The sequence below is a fragment of the Puma concolor genome, chromosome B3 (assembly GCF_028749965.1).
Source record: "Puma concolor isolate L17-30 chromosome B3, mPumCon1.1.hap2, whole genome shotgun sequence".
NCBI lineage: Eukaryota > Metazoa > Chordata > Mammalia > Carnivora > Felidae > Puma > Puma concolor.
Genome location: NC_141672.1, coordinates 93,964,264 through 93,988,879, shown reverse-complemented (window position 1 = coordinate 93,988,879; position 24,616 = coordinate 93,964,264). Strand labels below are relative to the sequence as shown.

The window sequence follows — 24,616 nt, the reverse complement described above, 5'->3', positions numbered from 1 at the left end:
CAGGGTAGAGATAAAGCATAGAAGATAATAAAAAATAAGATTGGACTAATCAATGAATATGATGTTTATTTTCTCTAACTGCTTTATTCTTTTGTATCTAGGAACTTAAAGAAACTGAAGAAAAACTGAGAGATACAAATCAAGACTTATGTAATCAAATGAGACAAATGGTACAAGATTTTGACCGTGATAAACAGGAAGCTGTGGATAGGTAAAGTCTATGCAGAGGTCTAATGCCTGACTCTGCCCTTCACCGCCCTGCTCTCCCACCCGCCAGAAAAGATTCAAGAGAAATTATGGTGTGAACCCTCCCTACTGAGATCTTACTGAAGATGAGTCTGTGGCTTCTCAAATTAGAATTTAGAACACATTTTCCATAGAAATGATGTTATGTAGTGGTCTGGGTTCTATAGCACCATCAAAACTGCAGTTCATTGAGATAGTATAGCTTAATGGTTTTCATAAACTAGTCTGGGAAACTATTCTTTATAAGGAAGAAATCTGTGGGAGGGAGTATGTCTTCCAATTACCAAATCATAAACTTGGAAACAGAGTTTTGGAACATAACATACTTGTGAGTTGGGTACTGCTAGTATCTATTTCTAATATAGATAACTTGGAATTTTGGAACTCTACCCTATTATTTCAATTAATTTTTTATAAACAAGTCCTCAACAAAGACTATTATCTTCTTGAAGGACTGGGGCATTCTCATATCCAAGTTTCTCATTTTTCTCTGGAAACATTTAAAGAGAAAAAATTTTGCAGAATTTAAGATCATCCACTAGGAATTAATTATTACTTTTGGTTGGGGGGAACCAATCTGACCTTAATTATAATTTGCATTAGAGAGAGGGAGTGGGAAAGAAAGGAAGAAAAGGAAACCAATTTATCCTGGTGTTTCTAATAATGCTGGGCATTTCTTTAGATTCTATTGTCTGCTTTCTGTTTCTAGGTGTGAGAGGACTTACCAGCAGCACCATGAAGCCATGAAAGCCCAAATACGTGAAAGCCTGTTAGCAAAGCATGCTTTGGAGAAGCAGCAGCTCTTTGAGGTTTATGAGGCAGCTCGCTTGCAACTTAGGTGAGAACGAGAGAGTTTAGCTACCCTTCAAGCTCTAGAGACAGCTTTCTCCTATTCTGTAGCTTAGAGGAAAATTGTTTTGCAGCTCTTATATATATATATATATTTTTTTTTTCCTGGTGGTCATTTGGTTGCTGGTTTTGTGTATCCAAGGTCTGACTTAGATAACATGAATAAGGAGATGGCTGCCGTGCAAGAATGTTACCTGGAAGTGTGCAGAGAGAAGGATAATCTAGAATCAACTCTGAGGAAGACCATGGAAAAGGAGCAACAGGCTCAGGAGAAGAAGGTACAGTACAAGTTCATGTTGTGTTTGTTTCAACTCTTTTCTCTGGCCTCACTATTGTCATGGAAACCAGTATACTTGTTCTCTTGTGAAACAGGGAAGGCCTATGGAGAAGTCTCTTTATTTTTGGCTATCACACTCTGATAGCTCACAAAATACAGTAAATATTGAGATGATTTTTAAAACCTCAGTAGAAAATGGCATACATATAGGAGAAAATGATTCTTCCTTATATTTATTCCAAGTGGCAAAACAGGGTTCTAAAAATAAACGAGAGTAGACCCAAACACTGTGAGTCTGAAACCCAGGGATTCTTGCTTTCCACTTTTGCTGGCTCCTTAGTTGAACCTACAGAGTCCCATGGGTGATGCACAGCATATTCCCTCAGAAACATTTTCCTCTGACCCATTTCTGTCTCAGTACCCAAGTGTCATTTTATTCTTCTGGGGAGAAGGGCAGGAATTTGAACTTGGGACTTAGGATAGGGAAGGTGGAGAGCTTTTCAGGGAAGCTCTCATTTTTTCGGGAAACTGGAGGGGCTTCTATACTTTCCCCTCCTGCCTGAATCTTCTCAGTTGCTGTTGGTGAGTGTCCAGGAGTAAAATCACATGTAAATAGTCGCCTGTCTTTTCTTCCCTGTCCTGCCTGGAGCCTCATCCAGACACACGTCTGACTCTCCCTTCCATTTTGGACCAGCCTGCAGACCACAATTTGAAAGCCACCTGCGTCAAGATTAGAAAATATTTTTAAAAGCCTGAGTAAATGTTGTATACAGAGGTTTTCTGAGCAAAGTTATATTAAAGCAGGCTCTTGCTACTACAGACTTTAAAAGAATAGAAAGAGCAGGTGAGGAATTCAGCTCTTTTAATGTTTGTATTTTTTTGAATAGATTAATATGGTGAAAAAACATGCCATGTGTACATATCGTCTAATGGAAAAAGAACTTCTAAAGCGAGCTCTTTTAGTTAGTATAAAAGTTAGAAGGGATCTTAAATTACTTAGAAATTAAGGACTTAGCTTTTCATAATGTATAAAAAAATTAAAATAGGGAGATCTCTGCTGTGATTTTTTTTCTTTTTAAGTACGTAAATTGACAAGAACAGAAGAGTAATTCTCTCAAAGAGGTCATTCTTTTCAGGAATATATTTTCTGGTACTTTTCAAAGAATCAGTTTGGCTATAAAATTAGATCTCATATAATCTGTCGCTTGGAATTAACAGCTGCTGCTGACCAATACTGGCTCATGAATGCTTGTGCACCAAAGCAGGGAGGAAAGTTAAAACTGCTCTTTGGCCCTTCCAAAAAATCTTACAGGTTAAATATTTTTCTTTAAAGATTTTAAGTTGTCATACAGTGAAATGGACTTTTTCATTTGGTGTTTGTTCTATACGTTTTTAACATGTGACTTAACACATGTATAGAGTGATGAGGATACAGAAGAGTTTTATCACCCTATGAGACTGCCTTATGCTATCCCTTTGTAGTTAATACCCAGCCCCACTGGAAGGGCCAGTGTACTTAACCCATGAGAAGTGTAATTCCTTTCTTCTCTGGAATTCTTTAGTTTTTTTTATTTGGATTTATGTAAATCCATTACAAAAATTAGTAATTTTTATAAGCCAGTCATAACAGAACTTTAAACTTAAGAGAATTTATTTAATCTTTTCATATCCTAGGAAATGTTTCACACTCACAATGGAAGAATCTTATTAAACTCAAGCAAGCTAGGGAACTTTCATGGAAGTTCTCTGCAGGCCATAAGGCATTTTCCCTGCAGTTGACTTTCCGGTCAGTTACTTAGTCTGGATACTGAATTTATAAGATAGACAACAGCAAGAGTCCTACAGTGTATTTCCCTGTTCCATATGTGCTCTTTTCTGAAACAGTTGTTGAGTTATGCCATGGGTTAAGTAAGAGCTCAATGCCAAGTTTTAAAACTTTTACTAACACACGGAACTTTCCTCACATGTCAACCTGGCTTGTTCAGAGAGTGGGAGAAAAGTCATCCACACAGAACCCCTTGGACTCTGTAGTAATCATTGGAGGTCATGAATTTGCAGACAAGGCAAAGATGGACGATATTCCCATTCATAATGTCATTTCTGTATACGTTAGTCTCATCTGTACAATTGTAATACATGCTAAGTCAGTCCTTAGAAGTTAGAGGGTTTTTTTTGCTATCTGGGGCATGCATATCAAGTGTAAATGTTTTAAAACTATTGAAAAATTTTCTTTCATGATAAAACTTTCAAAATTAGATATTTCTGTAGTATGTTCAAATGGCAGATCCCTGTGTTCAATAAATCTATTACTTCTGTAAAGAGAGGGTAGAAAGGTTTTCCTTGCTATGGTAGACTGCAAAAATGGCCGCACATTCTTCCCATCACTGAATGCATGCCCCTTCGGAGTGTGACTTTCTAGCAGTTCTCAGTAAGAAGTCATCTGTTTCTCATCCCTTGGATCTGATTTTGGCCAATGGGACATTAGTAAACATTAGGCAAAAAGAGTCTTAAAAATAATTTATGCATTGGGACTTACAAGCTTGATACTCTCAGGAACTCTGTGGCCACCACTGTGTGAATGATCTGGGATAACCTGCTGAGTGATGACACATGTGACCATGTCATCTTTCTAGCAGACATCAAGCTAACCCCCAGACGTGTGGGTGAGGCCATCTTAGACCATGTGCTTCAACTGCTTGCAGAGGTCAGCTAAATTGACTCAGATCAGAATCACCCCCCAGATGACCAGGGAATCATGAGAAATAATAGATGTTTGCTGTTTTAGTTTAGTTTTGTTGTTATGGTCAAGTTTTGGCTGGCTTATTATGTAACAAAGCAATTGATATATATGCACAAACATACAAACACACAGAAAATTGGTAGCAGTTTTCTGTTCTGGGTCAAAAGGAAAGTAGATACATATGGAAACAACTCCTGAAGCATAGATATACACAGGTAAGACAATGTGAGGATTCCTTTTAAAGTCAACAAAAAATAACTGTGATATATGACATGACACTGGACAACTTTCTCAGCCACGTGATAGTTCGATTGTTTTAGTACAACTACAGTTTCTATGACCTGATTGTGAAGAAATGGGTCCCTTAGTCACTGGAGATTTTCTGAAATCATAGAACACTGAACAAAAATAGATAGCATCTTTTTGGTATGTGCCGTTGGTGGAGAGGAATCAGATGGCAATTAAGACCAAAATAAGCCAGGTCAGGTGTGAACCAGGAAAGAAACCAGACAACCAGGTAGCATGAATCAGAAATAATGGTAAAGAGACACAGAGCAAAAGCTCTTTTGCTGCGTGGCAATAGGTATGTGAAGTGTATACTTCTCTGGCATTATATTTTATGAGCTTCAGTGGGACCACCAGAAAACTGTTTCAAAAATTTTCACACTGGGGGCACCTGAGTGGCTCACTCGGTTAAGCATCTCACTCTAGGTTTTGGCTCAAGTCATGGTCTCATTGTTGGTGAGTTCGAGCCCCGTGTTGGGCTGCGCACTGAGTACAGAGCCTGCTTGGGATTCTCTCTGTCTCTGCTCCTCCCCCACTCACCTCTCTCAAAATAAATAAATAAACTTAAAATAAAAATTTTCACACAAAAACTCTTATAGGTGATTTTGATCCCTGAGTAGAGTTTTGTTAGAGTTTTCAGATCAACTGGATTCCTAAAATAAACAGAGAATAGTATATGAATAGTTCAAATTATTAAATTTGTATCTGATAGTTGACAGTTACTATTTCATAATGCTTTAGCTAGTTTTGAGAAAAACAATTGTCTTTGGTAATGAAAAAAATATGCCAGTCTGAATTTATTACAGGATGCATACTTTTAAGATAGAGCAATAATTTTTGTTTTATATCAGAATATATGTATTTCAGAAATGTACATTTTTTTTTTTTTCCTGGCCTGTGATACCTAATGAGTCCCATGATGGGTGGGGTGTAAACATAAATGTCAGTTAAACTTGTTAAAAAGTTGTTCTTCTAGTAACATATTGATTGTGTTAGATGCTTTTTCTTTTAATATAGCCACCTGTAAATTTTTTATGCAAATATTTGAGATCCAAGCAGGTCTTTACAAGACAGTTTATTAGCTGATTGAGTTAGCATGTAGGAAGATCATTTGTCTCTGTTGCTGCCAGTACCTGCCTATGACCAATATTTTATAAATTTGCCTTGGAGAATATTAGTATAATACAGAGATATTTACTTGAATTTTGTTTAAAGAGACAGCTATTGGAGGAAAGAGAAGAATATGTAAACAGACTGCAGGTGGAACTTGAAGAAAAGTACCAAGACACCCTTATGATGGAGAAGAGCAAGTGGCTGAAAGAACAAGAAACTGATATTAAACAGCAGGTTGACAATGAAGTGATGTTAGCCAAATCACACTGGGATGAGGAACAGACAGAGGTGTGGGTTAAAATTTCTTTTCAGTCACCATGTTTGGAAACTGTAGTATTAACTATAGAGAGACCGTTCTTCCTGAACAGACATAATTTTTCATTGCCAAGCACCTACGTGATCATTCATTTCACTTCTTGGGATTGGGCTTTGGGCAGCTTACACTAGTTTTATTTCTTAAAACTTCTCCCCTCTCTTGTCCCTTCAATGCAATTCAGGATATAATGGTTTTTGGAGGGGTACTTTTTGATTCCTCAAAATGAAACCCCCCTCTAATTTCATATTGTGGAATGAGTCAGATGACTCTAGACCAGTCTATAATAACAAATAGATAACCCATCCTGTGGATTAGAAGGAAGAAGTAATGACTGGGCAGGCTCAAAAGCACAAAAAATTACCTCTTTTACCTAAGTAGCAAATGAAATTACTAATAGTTTTCTAGAAAATTAAGAACCAAATTATGATCTTGAAAACTTAGCTGGAAGGGAAATCAATTTTCAAGCTTGTCGAAACTAGATTCTTTGGTCTGCAAGATTGCTATTACCTGGGGGTGTGGCTACCTAACGGTGGGTTGTAGACCACTGTCCTGTCTTTCAGCATCCCTCTTCTTCATCTCCCACCCCCACCCTCTGCAGCAGTTCATTAATCTAGTGCTCGCACCTGACATTCTTTTACTAATCATTTTTTAATACAGAAATATGTTTTCTGGAATATATACATTTATGCCTGTAAAATCTGGATAGCACAAAACCAATTCTCTATTTTTACAATGTTGCACATTGTTTTATATTTGAATCTGCTAACCAGTTATTTACCAGGAGGATGAGATAGAGAAGTAATGTTTGTGTGAGATTGTCAGGAAAACATAAACTGCTACACAAGATTGCCATTTCAAATGCAGCAACGTAGCCTGGGACTGTGGTAGCCAGGGAAGCAGTCTGAGAACTCTGGATACCCAGGAGGTGGGAACCAGGAACAGAGAAAAGCAACTTTTGCTGTTTCACAGTTTTGCCTCAGACTGACTGTGTTTTGATCCATCCCACTATCCTGTTGAAAGCAGAAAGTTGTCATTAAGACATCCTTCTAATGATGCCCCTCCTTCAATGCACAGTAGACTCAGTAGAATTTAATACCCTAACAAACAAGAGTCTAATGTGTTCAAGTAAGTAAAACTATTTTTAGATCGTGCAGTTTTAGGTTCATTATTTAGACTTAACCCAGTGCCTGCTTTGTGGAAAGCCTGATGTTGATGGAAAAATACATGTTAATAGTATAAATTTTCCTCTTAAAAAAAAAAAAATCATGCCACCTTTGTAGTGGCAATGTCAAAGCTTCCAGAAGGTTGCATCTTGAGAGCAAGAAAGCCTGACCTATGGCAGTATACTTCTATCTCCCATGTGATTGATGCCACGTACATTAGGGTCCAACAGTAACTTTCAGGATTTACTTGAATATATTTTCATTGACTAAGCTTCTAACTCTCATGTAATTACTACAACAATGTCTAGATGGTTTTCAGACACAGCTGTGGTTGCTCTTTTGGCTAGCTATTAATTCTGGGTTTTGCTTATTTGAGTGTTTTTTCTTTTCATACAATTTTTCTTCTGAAAACAGATCAAACAAGAACTTATTCAACAGCTCGAAAAAGAGTGGCAGTCTAAGCTGGATCAAACTATAAAGGCAATGAAAAAGAAGACCTCAGATGGTTGCAGCCAGACTGACCAAGTAACCACCAGTGATGTTATTTCCAAGAAAGAGATGGCAGTCATGATAGAAGAACAGAAGCGAAAGATCCAGCAAGATTTAGAGCAAGAGAAAGAAACAGCTGTCAGTGGGGACCTGAAGAAACTCGAGGTGGAATTAGAACTCAAATATTGTGAAAATATTGCCAAACAGGTAATAGGTTTATTATAGTACAATTATTGGAACTGCCTATTAATGAAAACCTGTAAAATACTACCATTGAACTTGTTCATAACTTTATACTTTGAAAATTTTGTGCATTCTAGGGTAGAACCTCTTGGGTTGTTACAAATGTTTCTTCCACTGTATTTCTGTCACAAAGCTGTTACCCCTCAGTTTTTCCATGTATTCTTTATGTTTACAGAGTGTTTGCTCCTCTGAGTTTGGTCTAAGCGTTAGGGTGCTTGAGGTTAAAGGTGGCGGTTTTATAACTGGATGAAGCACATCTTAATTAAGAATCTTTCATACCTAACTTTATAGAACGTACTCCACTGAAGTAGTTATACATAAGCAAACTTAAAGCAAGTGAGATATTAGACAGTATTTGCACTGCAACTCACAGAGTTGAATCTGCAGGCACTCCCCTCACACGGGACTTTGTCTGTAAATCCCATACGCTGCCAGAAAGCGGGGCCATTGCCTCCCCTTAGAAGCACTCAGAAAGCTAGCTTGCTTTTAACTGGGGCATGTTGTTTGGTTTCCAAGAAATGTCAGCCTGAGTGAGCTGTGTTAATGAAATAGCTCTGTGTTAATGCAATAAAGAGTTTTTGTTGGTTTTATCTACATTATTATAGTGATTCTCAAAACTTTTTTGCTTCAGGATGCCTTTAACACTTTTAAAAACTCAAGACTCTGAAGAGTTTTTCTCTGTGTGGGTTATATCTATTTACTGTATTGGAAAATATAAATCTAAGGAACTTTTAAAAAAACAAGAATACTGGAGCACCTGGGTGGCTCAGTGGGTTAAGCGTTTGGCTCAGGTCATGATCTCAAGGTTTATGAGTCTGAGCCCAGTGTCGGGCTATGCGCTGGCCATGCGGAGCCTGCTTGGGGTTCTGTTTCTCCCTCTCACTCTGTCCCTCTCGTGCTCACCCACTCACTCTCTTTTTTTTCTCTCTCTCTTTTTCTCAAAATAAATAAATAAACTTTAAAAAATTAGGAAAATAAAATCGGAAAAAAAAAAAACCCAAGAATACTAAACTTGCCTTTGGCTGTCAGAGCAGTGATAAATCACATAGCATGACACCATTGTATTAGTTACACATGCAGGAATGGGCATGAAAAAAATAAAGTGTGAATATTACTTTGAAAATAGTTTTGATCTCACAGACCACCTGACAGGGTGTTTAGTCCCATAGAGGTCCCTGGACCTTAATATTACTTATTTTGTATTTACAAACGAAATGCTTATTATGCAGTCTTAAAATAATACCTGAAGTAAAGTTTAAAAAAAAATGTATTCAGCTTTTGATAAATACTTGGAATTCTGCCTATTTGTTAAGTTGTTCTACATGATTTAAAAAAAAATTTTTTTTAACGTTTACTTATTATTGAGAGAGAGAGAAAGAGCATGAGCATGAGAGGGGCAGAGAGAGGGAGACACAGAATCCAAAGCAGGCTCCAGGCTCCAAGCTGTCAACAGAGCCCGATGCGAGGCTTGAACTCACAAACTGTGAGATCATGACCTGAGCTGACGTCGGATGCTCAACTGGCTGAGCCACCCAGGCCCCCATAAGTTGTTCTACATGATTTTAGAGGGAATCCTTATAGTATGGAAACATAGGCAAATCTGTGTAATTGTATCAAAGGCATCTTCAGTCAGTTAAATCATTTCCTGAAATGTTTAAGGTTTGAACAGAGTTAAGAAAATGTTCTGTGGACAAAGAGACATGTTTAAGGGTGCTGTTCTGGTATATATACAATTACAGATGTTGTGAAGAAAAATAGCATCATGTAGTAAGAAAGGAAATATTATTAATAACCTTTGGATGAATATAAATTTCTATAGGGGCTTTATCTTTTCCCCATATTTGTAACTCCCTAGGTTTTACCTGTAAATGTATTTAGCATTTTACAAAAAAATTCAGCCCCTTATGTCAACTCTAGTTTTGTATGTTTATATGGATATAGGTATGTGTGTATTTATATTTCAATACAAGGAAATAAGGAAAGGTTATTTAATAAGTGACCTTGTGGTAACCTATGACAGATTTACCAACAGATCACCCTCATAATTCATCAAGTCTTATATGTTTGCCTGAATTGCTGTATCACCCTCATTCTTTAGTTGCAAACTCATTACAGACAGCAGGAAAAGTTGCTTGGTACAAGGCTCTAAGCTATATTGGTGCATGCTTGCGTGGGTTCATGTGTTTATATGTATGGCATGAGGACTGTGGATATGGTGGGTGTACTGATTGGGCAGCCCTGACCCCAAGCAGCCTCTCTGCATGTCTTCTCCTTTTTCTTAAGATAAACAGGAATTTCTTGGAAATGGCAATTGGTACTTTGTATGAAGCTTTCCAGTAATGGTATTGGCTATCAAACAGTTATAGATTTTTACTTTTTGCGCTGGCATTTGCATGGGACAGTATGGGAAGTTTAGAACAGAAGGATTAGAATCTACTGTTTGGGATCAGGTGGGCTGCTTGAGGTCAGTGTAACGTAGTGCGATATGATGTAAAATACACATGAAACCATAGTTGCTAATTGCGAATGGGATCTTTCTGAAATTTTATACCTCACTTTACTGCCTACTCTTGCAATATCCAATTGCAGGTAGAAACAGCTGTGCAAAATGCTCGTCATCGATGGCTGGAAGAACTACCTGACCTTGCAGAGTATAAAGCACGTGTAAGAGCAGAACAGAAGAAGTGGGAAGAGCAACAAGAGATCACTGTGGCAAGACGGGTAAGTGCTCTCCTGGAAAAAAGCTTGAGGAGGGCCTCTCTCCTGATGTCTCATCTTAGTCCCGAGAATCAGTATCTCCTCACCGTGTTGTGGAAGGATTAAATGCAATAATGCATGGTAACCATTAGCTCAGAGCCTGACTGATGGCATCTGTTCTCATCATCAGGATGCTGAGGGAGAAAGAATGTATTTTAGGGTCTTGAAACTCTCATAATCAGGAAGGTAACCTTAACTGTGAAATTAAATCCTGTTCTGTCTTGCCCTATCTTTAGGAGAAATTGAGAACAGGTGTTTATCTGTTTATTAATAGCTACATGGTATCCTTTTGCATGCTGGGAGTTTGATTTCCATGCTTTGTCAGTAGTCTTATAATCTCCTTGGAAAATAGCCAACTCTCCTTACCAGAGAGGTCATGTTGTTTGACCAGAAACATAAGATATTATAATCATTTGCATTCTTCCAATTTATTAGTGTAAACCAGTTCTAATCAAAATGCCAATAAACTGAACATGGTTTTGAAATTTGACCCTAATTCTAAAATTTACTTGGAAAGGACTAGAAATTTTTTAAATGTTCTGGAAAAGAAATAGTAGTCCAACCCTAACACATAATAGGGTATGTTGGAAAGCGACAATTCAGTGTTGAGTCACAAAAATAGAATTTTTCATTTTGTATTACACAGACTTCAGAGATAGGCCCAACTATGAATAGAAATGTAATTGTTTCAAAACAAAGGAGTAGGGAATTATTCCATAATAAATGGTCTTAGGATAGCCAGATAGCACTTTGGAAAAATTAAGGTTACCTGTGCTTGCATCATAATAAAGTCTAAGTTGATGAAGAAGTTGAACATTTTTACATGAAAGCATAGAAGAAAGAAATTGAATACCAACATCACTCAGTTTGGGGACAATAGTTGTAGTAGCAAAGATGGATAAATAGGATATAAGAGATACAGTTAAAACATTTTTGCTTTTGTAATAAAAAAAGTGAGAGGATAATAAAAAAAAAGGAAAATAAATGAATTAAACATAAGAAACATTACTACTGATATGTGGTAAGAAAAACAGTACAAATTTATAAGAAAACAAGGAGCTGTGGATAAGTACACCAACAATGTCCAAATATGACAAATATGTACAAATATGAGAAGTCCAAATAGCAAACTTAAACTACTATTTTATGCCATATGTATGTCTTCTTAATTATAATACAAAAAAGATAATAGATTGCAGTGTTAAGTGTATACTATTCTCCCAATATGACAACCATTTTCAAAATAGTATAGGTGACAGACATTGTAAATGACTCATATGTTGTATTCATAATCTTATTCCACAGAATACTTAAATAATTCAGCATAAATAAATCTACTGTAACTGTTTTCTTAAGTTATGTGGTAGTACACAGGTGTTCACTGCATTATTCTCTATACTTTTTAAGTATGCTGAAATAGTTTAAAAGGAAATTTAAGAGGGAGAGAGAGGAAATAATATGATGTACATGTGACTCAGCACTGAAGTCAAGAAGAATAATAAAGTTGGTTAGTATATAGAAAATAGGCAAGAGATTTTTTTTAAGTTTTTATTTTGTTTTTTATGTTTTTGAGAGACAGAGTATGTGAGCATGTCAGGAGGGGCAGAAAGAGAGGGAAAGAGAGAATCTTAAGCAGGATCCACTCTCAGTGCAGAACCTGACACGAGGTTCTATCTCACAACCTTGAGATCATGACCAGAGCCGAAATCGAGAGTTGGACATTCAACCAGCTGAGCCGCCCAGGGACCCCAAGAGATCTTTCCTTAAGAACATAGAAGACCTGAATGTATGTGAATGCAGAAATACAGGAATGAGAAGACAGTGTGTTGCTTCTCAAACTTTATCAGGCATGAGATTCACCTGGAGGGTTTGTTAAAGCAGATTCCTGGGATTTATTCCCAGAGATTCTGATTTGGTGGGTCTGGAGTAAATCCTGGAGTAAATCCTGAGAAATTTGCATTTCTAACAAGTTCCTAGGGGATGTGACAGTGCTGGTTTTTAGACCACACTTGGGTGTGAGTAGCACTATTCTAGATAATTATTCAGCCACAGAACATAATGTTAACATGTTGCGAATCCTTGGTCCAAACCAAAGAAGGTGACCTAGGGCCAGTGTCAGTGCATTGGTGGGAGGGTTCTTGGGAGATTAGAGTGATCCATCAAGCTCCGTGAAAATTTAAAGCCGGTTATCCAGAGTCCAGAAGTTGTCAATTGGTTCAGTGGTTCTTAAACTTTGCTGCATATTAGAAAAACTTGAGGATCTTTTAAAAATTACTGTTGCTTGGGGTGCCTGGGTGGCTCAGTCAGTTAAGGGTCCGACTTCGGCTCAGGTCATAGTCTCAAGGTTCGTGGGTTTGAGCCCTGTATCGGGCTCCAAGGTGACAGCTCAGAGCCTGGAGCCTGCTTCCCATTCTGTGCCTCCCTCTCTCTCTGCCCCTCCCCCACTCATGCTATCTCTCTCTCTCTCTCTCTCTCTCTCTCTCTCTCTCTCTCTCTCTCTCTCTCATAAATAAATAAATAAACTTAAAAAAAAATTACTGTTGCTTGACTCCTAGCCCCCAGGCTTTATGTTTTAATTGGTGCAGGATATGGCCTGGGTATTAGGATTTTTAAAAGCTTCTCAGGTGATTCTACTGGGCATCAACTATCAGGAGCCACTGAGTTGATTAATGCTGTTAAATTCTCCTCCCACAACTTCATGTGAGAGGATGCACACCTTTGGTGAGGTTGGGCAGGTCCTCCCGATTCCATGGGATCTGCCACCTCCACCAAGTCACCTGGTAATGATCTCCAGGCATCCATTGTGACAAGACTGTTTTCCCTGAAGGTACTCTTTAAGCATGTTTCACATCACTACTGAATTATTCCTCTGGTAGCGAAAGAATTTTGCTGTGCATTCCTTTGTAAAGCTCATCTTAGTGGGTTCCCTTAGTAAATTTGAAGTAGAGTTCAAAATTTGGATTTATGTGCAACTATTCAGGAACACTTATTGAATAAAGGTGTATAACATGTTTTAGAATTTTTACAGTTGAAGGTGTTTGCTAAGATGATATAATAGCTGGAAATTTAGGAGACAGATACCCTATCTCAACATCCAGAGCATATATGTATACAGTACTGACTTTCAGCAGCCACCGCTGTCCAGGCCAAGCTTTTGGAGATGCCCACTTCTTTCAACACTTACATCCTTGTGACTTGTTTGAATTTATAAAAGGGATTCAAGGTCATTATCCAGTCTGCTCATTATGTAGATAGAGACATTAAGTGTGAAAGAGATTAAGTGACTTTTCTAAGGCCATCTAGCCAAAAGTAATAACCATATAATATTTATTGAGTCCTTATCTGCCAGGCTCTGGACCAAGTCCCTTAAATGAATTTTCTTTTGTCATTTAACCCTAATGCAATGCTATCAGGGAAGCTTTATAATTATCCTCATTTTATAGATGAGGAAATAGAGTCTCGAAGGAATTGAGGAATGGGCCTGTGGTCCCACAGCTGGTAAGTTGACTCTAGCAGTTTGTCCCCAGAGCCTGTTCTGTTAAGCACCTTGCTGGGCTGCAGTCAAAGGTAGGATTAGAGTTAAGCCTAGGTGTTTTGATTCCCTGTGACATTTTGGTTATGTATTATTACTGTGTGTGATCTGCGAGTCTTGTTATTCTGTTATAAAAGACAATTAGATTAGTGAAAAAATGACTTTTTTCTGTCTAGTATTGTCATTTAATGAACTGCTCTAACCACTGTGATGCCATTAAAATACAATTATGTTTGTCAGCACGTTATGCAGGTATGTGTTATATTTCTAAGTAATAGTAAGATTTCTTTATGAGGCTGCTTTCGCTTCCAGCTATTATATTATCGCTTCATGTAAAAGATACTTCATTTGTCCTGGGCTTAGGTAAAATTTGAGGCTCTGTCTGTGTAAAACTAATATGAATTTTTCCCCTAAAATTAATTTTGGATAATTGTCTAATTATAATTTTTTGGAGTCAGTTTAAATTTCTAGTTCTCCATCAAGAAATGGATGTCTTTTACTTATTTATTTTGTAAGTTTCTTTAATTATTTTGAGAGAGAGAGGGAGAGAGAGACAGAGAGAATCCCAGGCAGACTCCTCACTGCCAGCATAGAGCCCTATGTGGGAGCTCAAACTCAGAAACCATGAGCTCATGACCTGAGCCCAAACCAAGAGTTGGACACTTAACTGAACCACCCGGGCACCCCCAAGAAACTGATGTTTTTAAAATACCATATGACCTAAAATACTAGGTGATCTAAAATGGAGAGGATCTTTGAGTATAGTATATTTTAGGAACAATGTCTTATCCCAAATAGTTATGGGGAGATCATAAAGAATTTTAAACGTACATTGTTCTGCCTTTTAGATATCATTTGCTGTTTCTGAAGCTAAAGAGAAATGGAAAAGTGAGCTTGAAAACATGAACAAAAATGGAATACCTAGGAGGGAACTGGAAGAGAAGATTCATTCTCTTCAGAGAGAGCTTGAGTTAAAGAACGAGGAAGTCCCTGTGGTTGTCAGGGCTGAGTTGGCGAAAGCCCGGAGTGAATGGAACAAAAAAAAGCAAGAAGAAATCCACAGAATTCAAGAACAAAATGAGGAAGATTACCGGCAATTTTTAGATGATCATCGAAATAAAATTGATGAGGTGCTTGCGGCAGCTAAAGAAGACTTTGTGAAACAAAAAACTGAACTCCTTCTTCAGAAGGAGATGGAATTGCAAGCATGTCTAGACCAGAGTCGTAGAGAATGGGCTACGCAGGAAGCCAGGCGGATCCAACTGGAAATCTATCAGTATGAGGAAGACATCCTAACTGTACTCGAATTTCTCTTAAAGGACACCCAGAAGGAGCATGTCGGTGCTTCAGAGAACCAGCAACTTTTGGAATTCGTGTCGACTTGTTCTTCAAAATGGGTGTCTGTGCAATATTTTGAAAAACTAAAGGCCTGCATACAGAAAGCATTTCAAGATATCCTCTCCCTAGCTACAGAAAATACCGGCTCAGAATGGGAAAAGGTATGTTCCTGATAAGTGGAAAGAGCTCTTAATAAGCATCAGAGATGATTGTAGCAGTTTCCTATGGTTATTTTTTCCTTTCTTCATTTTACAGTCTAATAGACATAAAACTTGTGTTTTTACCAGTGGCTTAACAACTTTTTGTAAGAAATCCAAAGGATTTCATTTCTTTTTGCCAAAAAAACTTTGCTTCTTCATAGTGCCACAAATATGAGGCAGAGCTTTTAGACTCTAGACATCTTTTTCCTAAAAAATATATGCTGTTCTTTGTAAGGGCCTGAGCTTTGAGAAACTGAATAACTCTCATTCCTATTTTTGTTTTTTGGGCATGACCACTTCAAGAAATATGCATCGTATTAAACTAGAGTTTCTTAAGAGCTTCTAAAGAGTTTGGAAGCATATTTCTTACCCTCAAGGAATTTATGTCACAAAGGCAAAAGATGCCAACCAAGTACAAAAAAAGATGTAGAAATAAGCAGTTAGAGGTATAGCTCACTCACACGATACTCTGAAGCCAGTTTACTTGGTGTACTATCTATGTGTGTGTGGCATGAGTGAATTGTATTCTTTTAGTTGTCTAAGTAGTCTCTGACACTAGCTTTTAGTTTCTGTGGAAGATCTGATAAAACCAAAGTCTTCCTAGCTTATGATTAAAGAAATGAGGTATGGATGAAAAATCTAGAATAATATCGTAGGTATTGTGTTTAGCCGATTTCAACATTTGGAATTAGAGGTAGAAAACATTCCCAATATTATAAGGTTTGTCTGAATGAAGAGACGTAAGAGTTAAGTTTCATTAAGATATCATGATTAAAGATTTTCAAGGCCAGGATTGAACATTTGGTATTAATACTTATTGGAATGTGTTATAAGCTGGGGAAAAAAAAAATACGAGTTCTAATCCCCACACTTGAGGATAACTAGTCTGTTACCTGTGTACCTCATATACTATAGTTGCTTGTCTGAAAAAGAAGCCAAGCCTTTCCACATCCTAGATTTGAGATAGTACAGAATTTTACAGCCATAGCTTACCCAAATGATTAGTCTACTCCACCCCAGTCCCCCAAGTAGATACTGTTATTCATGATTTCACAAAGATGTTACTAGTTAAGAGTTGCTTTCAATGTAAAAATAACTGGGCAAGATCACTTCCCATGAATAATGCTTATACTACTTTACTGAAAGTTTTTGGAAAAAATAATTAAGATCAGAACTACCTACAGCAGGTTTTAAGCATGAACAGTGGTGGGGAAATCATGTTATATGCTTTCAAGTTTGCTTTCCTGAAAAGATCATCTCTGCTGTAAAAAATCAGGAAAATATGACAGCTTTCTTCTATTAGTATATAATCAATCCTGGGGTCTCTGTAGAGGGCTTATGATTGTGCAAGCAGTGTCAAGGTCATCTATATGACTTAATGTAGTTCACATGTAGGGACAGAGTCACATAATTTGGCTAAGAACTTAGACTTTTGCAGCCTTTGTTGGGTGGGTTCAGATTCTATTCCTGGGGAAAGGGAATAGTAGGCTTTGAAATGCCTACTCTGGCATTAGTCACCAAAGAATTCTTGATCTTCTGCTGTTTGAGAGCTAACTCAGCTCAGGACCTTGAGGTAGAGCGATGATTTTAGGCAATGGTGATAAGTTTGCAATATGGGTGCCATAAATATGAAGAACTGTGAATTGTAATTGGTAAAATTTGTCATTTTTAGAACTGCTTATACAAATTAAAATGGGAAAAAATGATCAATAAATATAAAACAAATCCTCATTAAAATAACTAAGATGATCAAAAGTTTCTTAAAATGGAGAGGATACAATGAATTAAAAATGTATTTCCAAGAAAATGAATGCCTTATCGGGATACATTAATATAACAGGTCATAATGGAAAAGAGAAAAGAGAAATACCAATTGGAACAGAATTTTCATACAAGTTTAAGGATGTGTGTTCTGTCTTTTCTTACCATCAAAGTCAAGTTAGAATTAAGACCAGAAGGTTGGTGTTCCTGCGTTTTCTGTCATCTTGGCTTTTCTCCAGTTATGAGCAGAAACTGGAAACACTGTCTACCTTAGGGTTCAACTTTTATTACTCCTTCTGGCCTCAGCGTCATTGCCTCTTGGTGTTCACATTTTCTCTGTAACTACTCACCTCTGCTTCTGTCATATATCGTAGGTAGGTTTCCTAACAGTCAGTTAAATAAGTTTCTTCTGATCAGAATCAAGGCTTGAAGGGTCAAGCATGTATGGTGTATTTTAGGTAATTAGACAAGGTAGCTTACTCAAGATCACCTGCTCTGTTCCTTTAGGATTTAGTATGTCCTGTGATTTGATCACATAAACTATTAAAATATCTTAAACTCACATATATGCGTACAAAAACTATATCTCCTATCTGTCTCCTAGTCAGCCCACCAGTCCTCTGTCAGATAATGGTCTAATTTGAAAATTATGGCCACAGCAGACTAGTTCATAGTAATGACAATATTCATGTAACACCCTAAGAAAAGTACTGGTGATAGTTTAGGTAAGAGTTTTTTTCAGGCAGTGTTACCTTTTTATATTTTTAATATTAGCATTCTAAATAGAGAATTGCTTGAAGATTTTTACATGGCATTAACTAGGAAGATCATCTCTTTCAGAAAAATTTGGCCAGGACCTCTAAGGATCCTGACACAGAGGTCACTGGCAGAGGAGACCCTGGAGTCCTGGCAATCCTTCCTGCACCTGCTTTTGGACACTGCGCTCAGTCCTTGGCCTTGCAAGAAACAGAAGCAGAAGCTGGTAATGGGATTTTATTCCTACTGGTCTCCGTAACATTCGTAATCACAGTTCCAGAGGGTTACTTTAAGAATACAAGGAAATCAAAGATGTGTATAGCTTTTTTGAGTGAGCAAGTGGGTGATACTACTCCTACCTAATCTGTGTCTTCTCCCTAGATTTAATTTTGCATTTGGGAAACAAGGCCACTTTAGACCCTTTTAATTCTATCTTTTCATGGTCTTCCCTCCGTTCCTAAGTAGTTCTTATTATAAGGAGAATAATGAGGATTTTAATAGAATAGTCATGTTTTTATTCTCTGGCTTTATTGAGAAATCATGGGTTTCACGTTAAAGAATTGGCAAATAACTGAGACCTTTTCGTTCAAATTATTGAAGCTTATTTCAACCATTTTTTAATGGAAATCTTTCTGAGGAGGTGTTTTCTGATTTATTTGTGAATTTCTTGAGTGTAGGAGTAGTGTTTTATCTCTTCCTCTCCAATACATGGCAGAGTGAATGGCACATAGTTTGTGTTCCTTGAATGTTTGGTAGATTAAGAGTTTAACGTTTCCATGATGACTTAGAGTTTATTATGAGAATGAATTATTGTACTGTACCCCCCTGACCTATTCAGAGCTCACTAAGGAATACTGATTGAGCTTACATTGCCTCATCACTGAGAATTTTGAGCCAGGAACTGACATACCCTTTATTCGCTCCATTCCTTTTTAAGATAATGAGATCTTGTAGCTTGCTCCTTCCTTCCACCTACACACACCCACTCTTTCTGTTTCTTACCTGCTGTCTCCATTGCAACCTGGAAAAGAACTAAGAATTACCAGAACAATTCATATGTACTGGGTCAATGAACTTAGTTTCCACAGTTTTTAATTTAGTAGGTAATGTTACCAGAATTGTAGAGGATTTCTGCCTTTCCTAAGAAGTCAGTTGACTGTTATTTTCCTCATCGTCCATAGACCCTTTTTCCTTTCTAGGTTCTAGGTGGTTGAGAACATCTCATTGTTAATTAGGTGTATGGGAATACATCCTTAATTTGTAATTTGTATTTTGTTTCTTTTCAGTGTGATTGTGTGTCTGTTGTTATATTTAGAAAAACCAGAGAATTCTTAAACATTTTATAAAATGGGTAGAAACAAGTTTTAGATATTATTTGGCTTTGGGAAGTCCTATCAGTGTGAAAGAAATTAATTTTTACTTAAGACAATCAGACTACAAAAGATTTTTCTTTCTTTAGTCTTTGTTCCCTAAAAACAAACACATTAACAAATTCATTAGAGAGGACTACCACCATTGTTAACTGTTTGGTCATAGCCTCCTAATATCTTATCATTTTTTTTAAGTAAGTTCAATATTATGAAATACTTTATACATGCAAAGAAAATATGTGATGTGCATGCAAGTTATGAAGCCTAGCAACCAGGAACCCACCCATTTGGCTTAAGAGCTAGAATATCACCAGTACCATTGAAGACCCCTGTCTGTTTGACCACAATCCCATCCCTGTAACTTCCTTACAATCCAAGGTAACAAATATTTTGATTTTTAAAAACTATTCTCTTGCTTTTCTTTATGTTGTGACCAAAGGTAAGTATCCTGAAAAAGTTGTTGTTTTGTCTTTTAACATTATAAAAATGGTTTACTATTTATTGTAGTTTTTGTAACTTGCTTTTTTTCCACTTAATATCAAGCTTCTGAGATTTGTCTGTGTTAATGCATGTAGCTCTAGTTTATTTATATTGCTGTGTAGTATTCCATTCTGTGAACATACTACAATTTATTCTGTTGTCAATGGTCGTTTGTCTGGTTTCCAGTTTTACAACAGTATCTTAAATTAAAAATATAAATGCCTTGTATGGCACCAATGTGATGCTTTATGAATTCTTTGATGCTCATGGACATAAATGGCACCATTTAAATGAAACTAAGTCAGAAAAGAGCTAAGAATAATTTTGTTGGACCAATGATTTTACATCAACATTTGACCCTGTGTCAGTTTGTGTTTGTGTTCCTACTTAATTATATCAATTGCGGTAATAGTAATCTATTTTTTGTATCATTTTTGTGTGTTATTTAATTTTAAGAATTCTTTGTATTACTAATAGCAATAGCTGTTATTTACTACATGCTGACCTGTGCCAGGTACTGTGCCACACAATTTTTATAAACGTATACATCCTGGCAGTTTTATTTTTATTTTTTTAAAAACTTACTTGGAGGAAAAAAAAAAAAAAAAAAAAAAAACAAACTTACTTGGAGAGAGCAAGAGAGAGTATGCGCGCACATGTGAGTGCAGGAGGGGCAGAGAGAGGGGGAGAGAGAGGATCGTAAGCAGGCTCTGCACTGTCAGTGTGCAACCTGATGCAGGGCTCGAGCTCATGAACCGTGAGATCATGACCTGAGCCGAAATCAAGAGTCGGACACTTAACCAACTGAGCCACCTGGGTGCCCTGTCCTCCTGACAGTTTTACATCTTTTTTTCATTTGAAGACAATTTTAAATTTACAGAAAAGTCACAATGTAAAAATAGTTGCAAATAGCACTCACATACCCTTTACCTAGATACATATGTTGATAATGTTTGACACTATTTTGTGCTCTTCTGTGTGTGTGTGTGTGTGTGTGTGTGTGTGTGTGAACATTTCATTTTTTTTCCTGAACCATTTGAAGATGTTCTATATATTGTGCTCTTTTACCCCTAAATAATTGTGTATTTTCAAAACATGTAGTAAATTTAACATTCAATGAAAATATTGTGTCAACCTGTTCGGATTTTGTCTAATTTTGTCAACTGACCCACTAATTTTGTTGACTGACCCAGTAGTGGCTTTCATTATTTTTCTCTCTACAGTACAAAAATCTATCCAGGGTCAGGTATTATCCCTCCATGTCATGTCTTTTTAGTGTCTTTTAGTCTAGAATATTTCCACAGCCTCTTTTTGGCTTTTCTGACATTGACGTTTTTGAAAGACTTACTCTCCCTTTCCCCAGTGCTCCACCCCACCCCTCGGTTTTTTGGAACTTTCCTCATTTTGAGTTTTTCTGATGTCTCTTCATAATTAGGTTCAGGTTGTGTTTCCTTGGCTGATGCACTGCATAGGTGATGTATTATCACATGTGGAGGTGCCCAGTGTCCATTTGTCTTTTATTGGTGAAGTTCTTTTGAGCACCTGGTCAAAGTGTATAGTTTCTTCACTGTATAGTTACTGGGTTCCCCCACCCCAATAACTAATAAGCAATCTGTGTGGATACACGTCTAAGACCATGAAAATGTCCTTTTCATTAAAACTTTGCCTTATGTTTAGCAATCATTGATGATGCTGTCTGATCCAGTCTTTACTGTGGTAGTTGCAAAATTATGAGTTTTCTAGCTCTAGACTTCCCTCTACTTTAACCAAGTTGGAACTTGGCATGTAATAATTGTGCATCCTCCTGCTAGCTTATATAGTTATTTATTTGTCTTTTTGTTCACTTACCAGTCTGCCCATCAATCCACCTACCTACCTCCTTACTTACCAGCTTAACCTACTTAACCATCTATCCATCCATTCCATTATGGAATTATTGGTATGACTCATGAATTCCTATTTTTTTGAAAGTATTTTATAATTCATTAGTATACTTAGTGTTCAAATTGTCCCATATTCAGGGGCACCTGGGTGGCTCAGTCGATTGAGTGTCAGACTTCGGCTCAGTTCATGATCTCGCGGTCTGTGAATTCGAGCCCCGCGTCGGGCTCTGTGCTGACAGCTCAGAGCCTGGAGCCTGCTTCGGATTCTGCGTCTCCCTCTCTCTCTGCCCCTCCCCCACTCACACTCTGTCTCTCTCTCTCTGTCAAAAATAAATAAACATTAAAAAAAAAATTCAAATTGTCCCATATTCAGCTAGTGGAGCCCTTTCAAACTGGCTTCTATGTTCTTGTGACATGCCTGTGTTTTTCAGGAATTTCTTTCTGGCATTCGTCTTGTATATACCTTGTCCGAGTACTGGAGTTACTGGATCCTTGAAGATCCTTGGTTCCTTGTCATGGGAAATGGTATTCAATACTAAGAGTTGAGCATTATGTTTCATAGCAATTTTTAAAACAGATGGTATGATTTAATTTTACATAATAAAAAACTAAGTCTCAGGTTATATAATATACTCAGAGGTACACTGCCAGTAAATAAGATTTAAACCCAGGTCTCTCTCTCTTAAGCATCATGTTCTTTTCAGTTACACTGTCACCTTCAGTCCCGTCACCTGGTTTCCTTCCTCCCCTCCTTCCTTCCTTCCTTCCTTCCTTCCTTCCTTCCTTCCTTCCTTCCTTCCTCCCTTCCTTCCTCCCTTCCTTTCTTTTTTAGTTCTTAGTCCAAATTGATATAAAAGTTTGCTATCATTTAATTTTTACAGATAAGAAAAAGATCCTTGAAATTAAGGATTCATGCTGTGGACACTGCTTCCAAGAACTTGAAAAGGCAAAGCAGGAATGTCAAGATCTGAAAAGAAAACTGGAGAAATGCTGTAGGCATCTTCAGCATTTAGAAAGGAAGCACAAAGCTGTAGTGGAAAAAATTGGAGGTTAGCATTCAAAGTAGCACTACTACTGGCATAAATCTCACTGATCCTTGAAATATTCAAATGTGACGTTTTAGTTAACGTAGGCACCGATTCTCTGAGGATTAAGGTAAACTAATTTGGACCTTATTTTTACTAACCAAATTGTTATTACTGAACTACAAAGAGGAAAATTGGAGCTCTGATTAAAAGGTCACATTCCTTTCTTCCTTTTTGGGCTGAATAGATACTGAATGCCCAATATGCGTCAGGCATTGTTCTAGGTACTAGGGACACAGCAGTGAATGCATCAGACAGAACTCCAGTTCTGATATAGATGTATAAGACTCTTTCCTTCCTTCAAGAAGCTTATCATCAAGTGAAGAGAACTAAAAGCAGATTAATAAGTAATTGCAGCACTGAGTGCTCCTGGTGGTATGTTTATGTAAACTTGGGAGAAAGGATGTTAATTAACTCTTCCTCCTATTAGAGTTAAGGAAGGCTGATTAAGCCTTGAAAGATGAAGACGTTTGCCAAAGAGGACGTCATTCTAGACAGAGGGGAAAGTCGTGCACAGAGACATGTGGGCATCCTTCACAGTGTTGTCAGGGAAGTTGTCCAAAAGGACAATTGTCTGCCATCTTCTCTTGCCCTTCTGAAGAAGGGAGGCTACTGGGCTTCTGAGGTTGTTCCTTCTCACCTTGTGCTAGTCACTTATATTCCTGTGCTCTATACTCTGTACATGCGAAATATTCAGATTGCCCTGCTGGTCAGGAATTTTACTGCTGGACCCCACATACAATGTTGTCACTCTTTCCTACACTTTACCCTTTCACTCTCATTTTGGCCTAACTCTTCCTCATCCTCTAGGATTCAACTGGGAGGATGCCTTATCTGCAGAGCCCTTCTTGATTTTTTCTGGTCTGGGTGAGGTGGGCCACTTCTGTGTGGCCCCATAGCACTTAGCTCCTCGTCTATTTCCATTCAGTATTTAATTGTTTTGGTTACTTGCCTGATACCCTTTTCCAACCTGTATGTTCCCTGAGGATAAGAAATATGTTGTATCTTCATCATTGTAGTCAGGATGCCCATTACATGTCAGATGATAATAAATGTTTACATGAATGAAGGATTGAATGCAGGGGTCCCAAATAATTGTGTCATCCAGAAAAGACCAGGTGGATAGGTTCACTTTATTTCTACATTTCAACTCTATTGTTCACCTGGATGGCAGTCACTTTCTGGCTCTGCTTCCTCTAATCCATTCCCCATTAGACAGCAATAGTATCCTTTTTTTTTTTTTTAAAGTTTATTTATTTTTGAGAGAGCGAGAGACAGAGCGTGAGCAGAGGAGGGGCAGAGAGAGAGAGAGGAGAACACAGAATCCGAAGCAGGCTCCAGGCTCCGAGCTGTCAGCACAGAGCCTGATGCGGGGCTTGAACCCACGAACTGTGAGGTCATGACCTGAGCTGAAGTAGGACACTTAACCTCCTGAGCCACCCAGGGGCCCCAAGAGTGACCTTTTAAAAAAATAGATTGAATCATGCAGCTCTTTTGTTTGAAGTCCTTCCATGGCTCATCTGGTCCTCAGTAGGAAGTACAAACATTTTATTTAACATTGTTTAAGAAGCCTTTTATGATTCAGCATCTGCCAGCCCCTTAGTCTCATCTTGCCCCAGCCTCCTTATTCTGTCATTATCTCTTTTCTCTCTCATCTGTTTTCATCTCCCTTTACCAAAACATCTGTCTTTCCATCCTGATCACATTGCCGGGCTAACTCCTACTCCTCTCTC

The 24,616-nt window shown here is 37.6% G+C and overlaps 1 protein-coding gene across 11 annotated transcripts in view; it reads left to right on the top strand.

Moving 5' to 3' along the window:
* Positions 1 to 24,616, top strand: part of CEP152 (centrosomal protein 152) — a 92,107-nt gene that overhangs the window by 53,706 nt on the left and 13,785 nt on the right. For 6 of the 11 annotated variants that reach the window (XM_086710634.1, XM_086710635.1, XM_086710631.1 and 3 more), the window contains 9 exons: positions 102 to 211; positions 956 to 1,084; positions 1,238 to 1,373; positions 5,613 to 5,798; positions 7,404 to 7,685; positions 10,311 to 10,442; positions 14,859 to 15,509; positions 18,150 to 18,291; positions 22,680 to 22,847. In XM_086710634.1, the coding sequence (XP_086566760.1) occupies positions 102 to 211; positions 956 to 1,084; positions 1,238 to 1,373; positions 5,613 to 5,798; positions 7,404 to 7,685; positions 10,311 to 10,442; positions 14,859 to 15,509; positions 18,150 to 18,291; positions 22,680 to 22,847 (1,936 nt within the window). The remainder of the gene's footprint in view (positions 1 to 101; positions 212 to 955; positions 1,085 to 1,237; positions 1,374 to 5,612; positions 5,799 to 7,403; positions 7,686 to 10,310; positions 10,443 to 14,858; positions 15,510 to 18,149; positions 18,292 to 22,679; positions 22,848 to 24,616) is intronic. The other 5 variants (XM_025919635.2, XM_086710638.1, XM_086710636.1 and 2 more) reach the window with 4 other exon arrangements.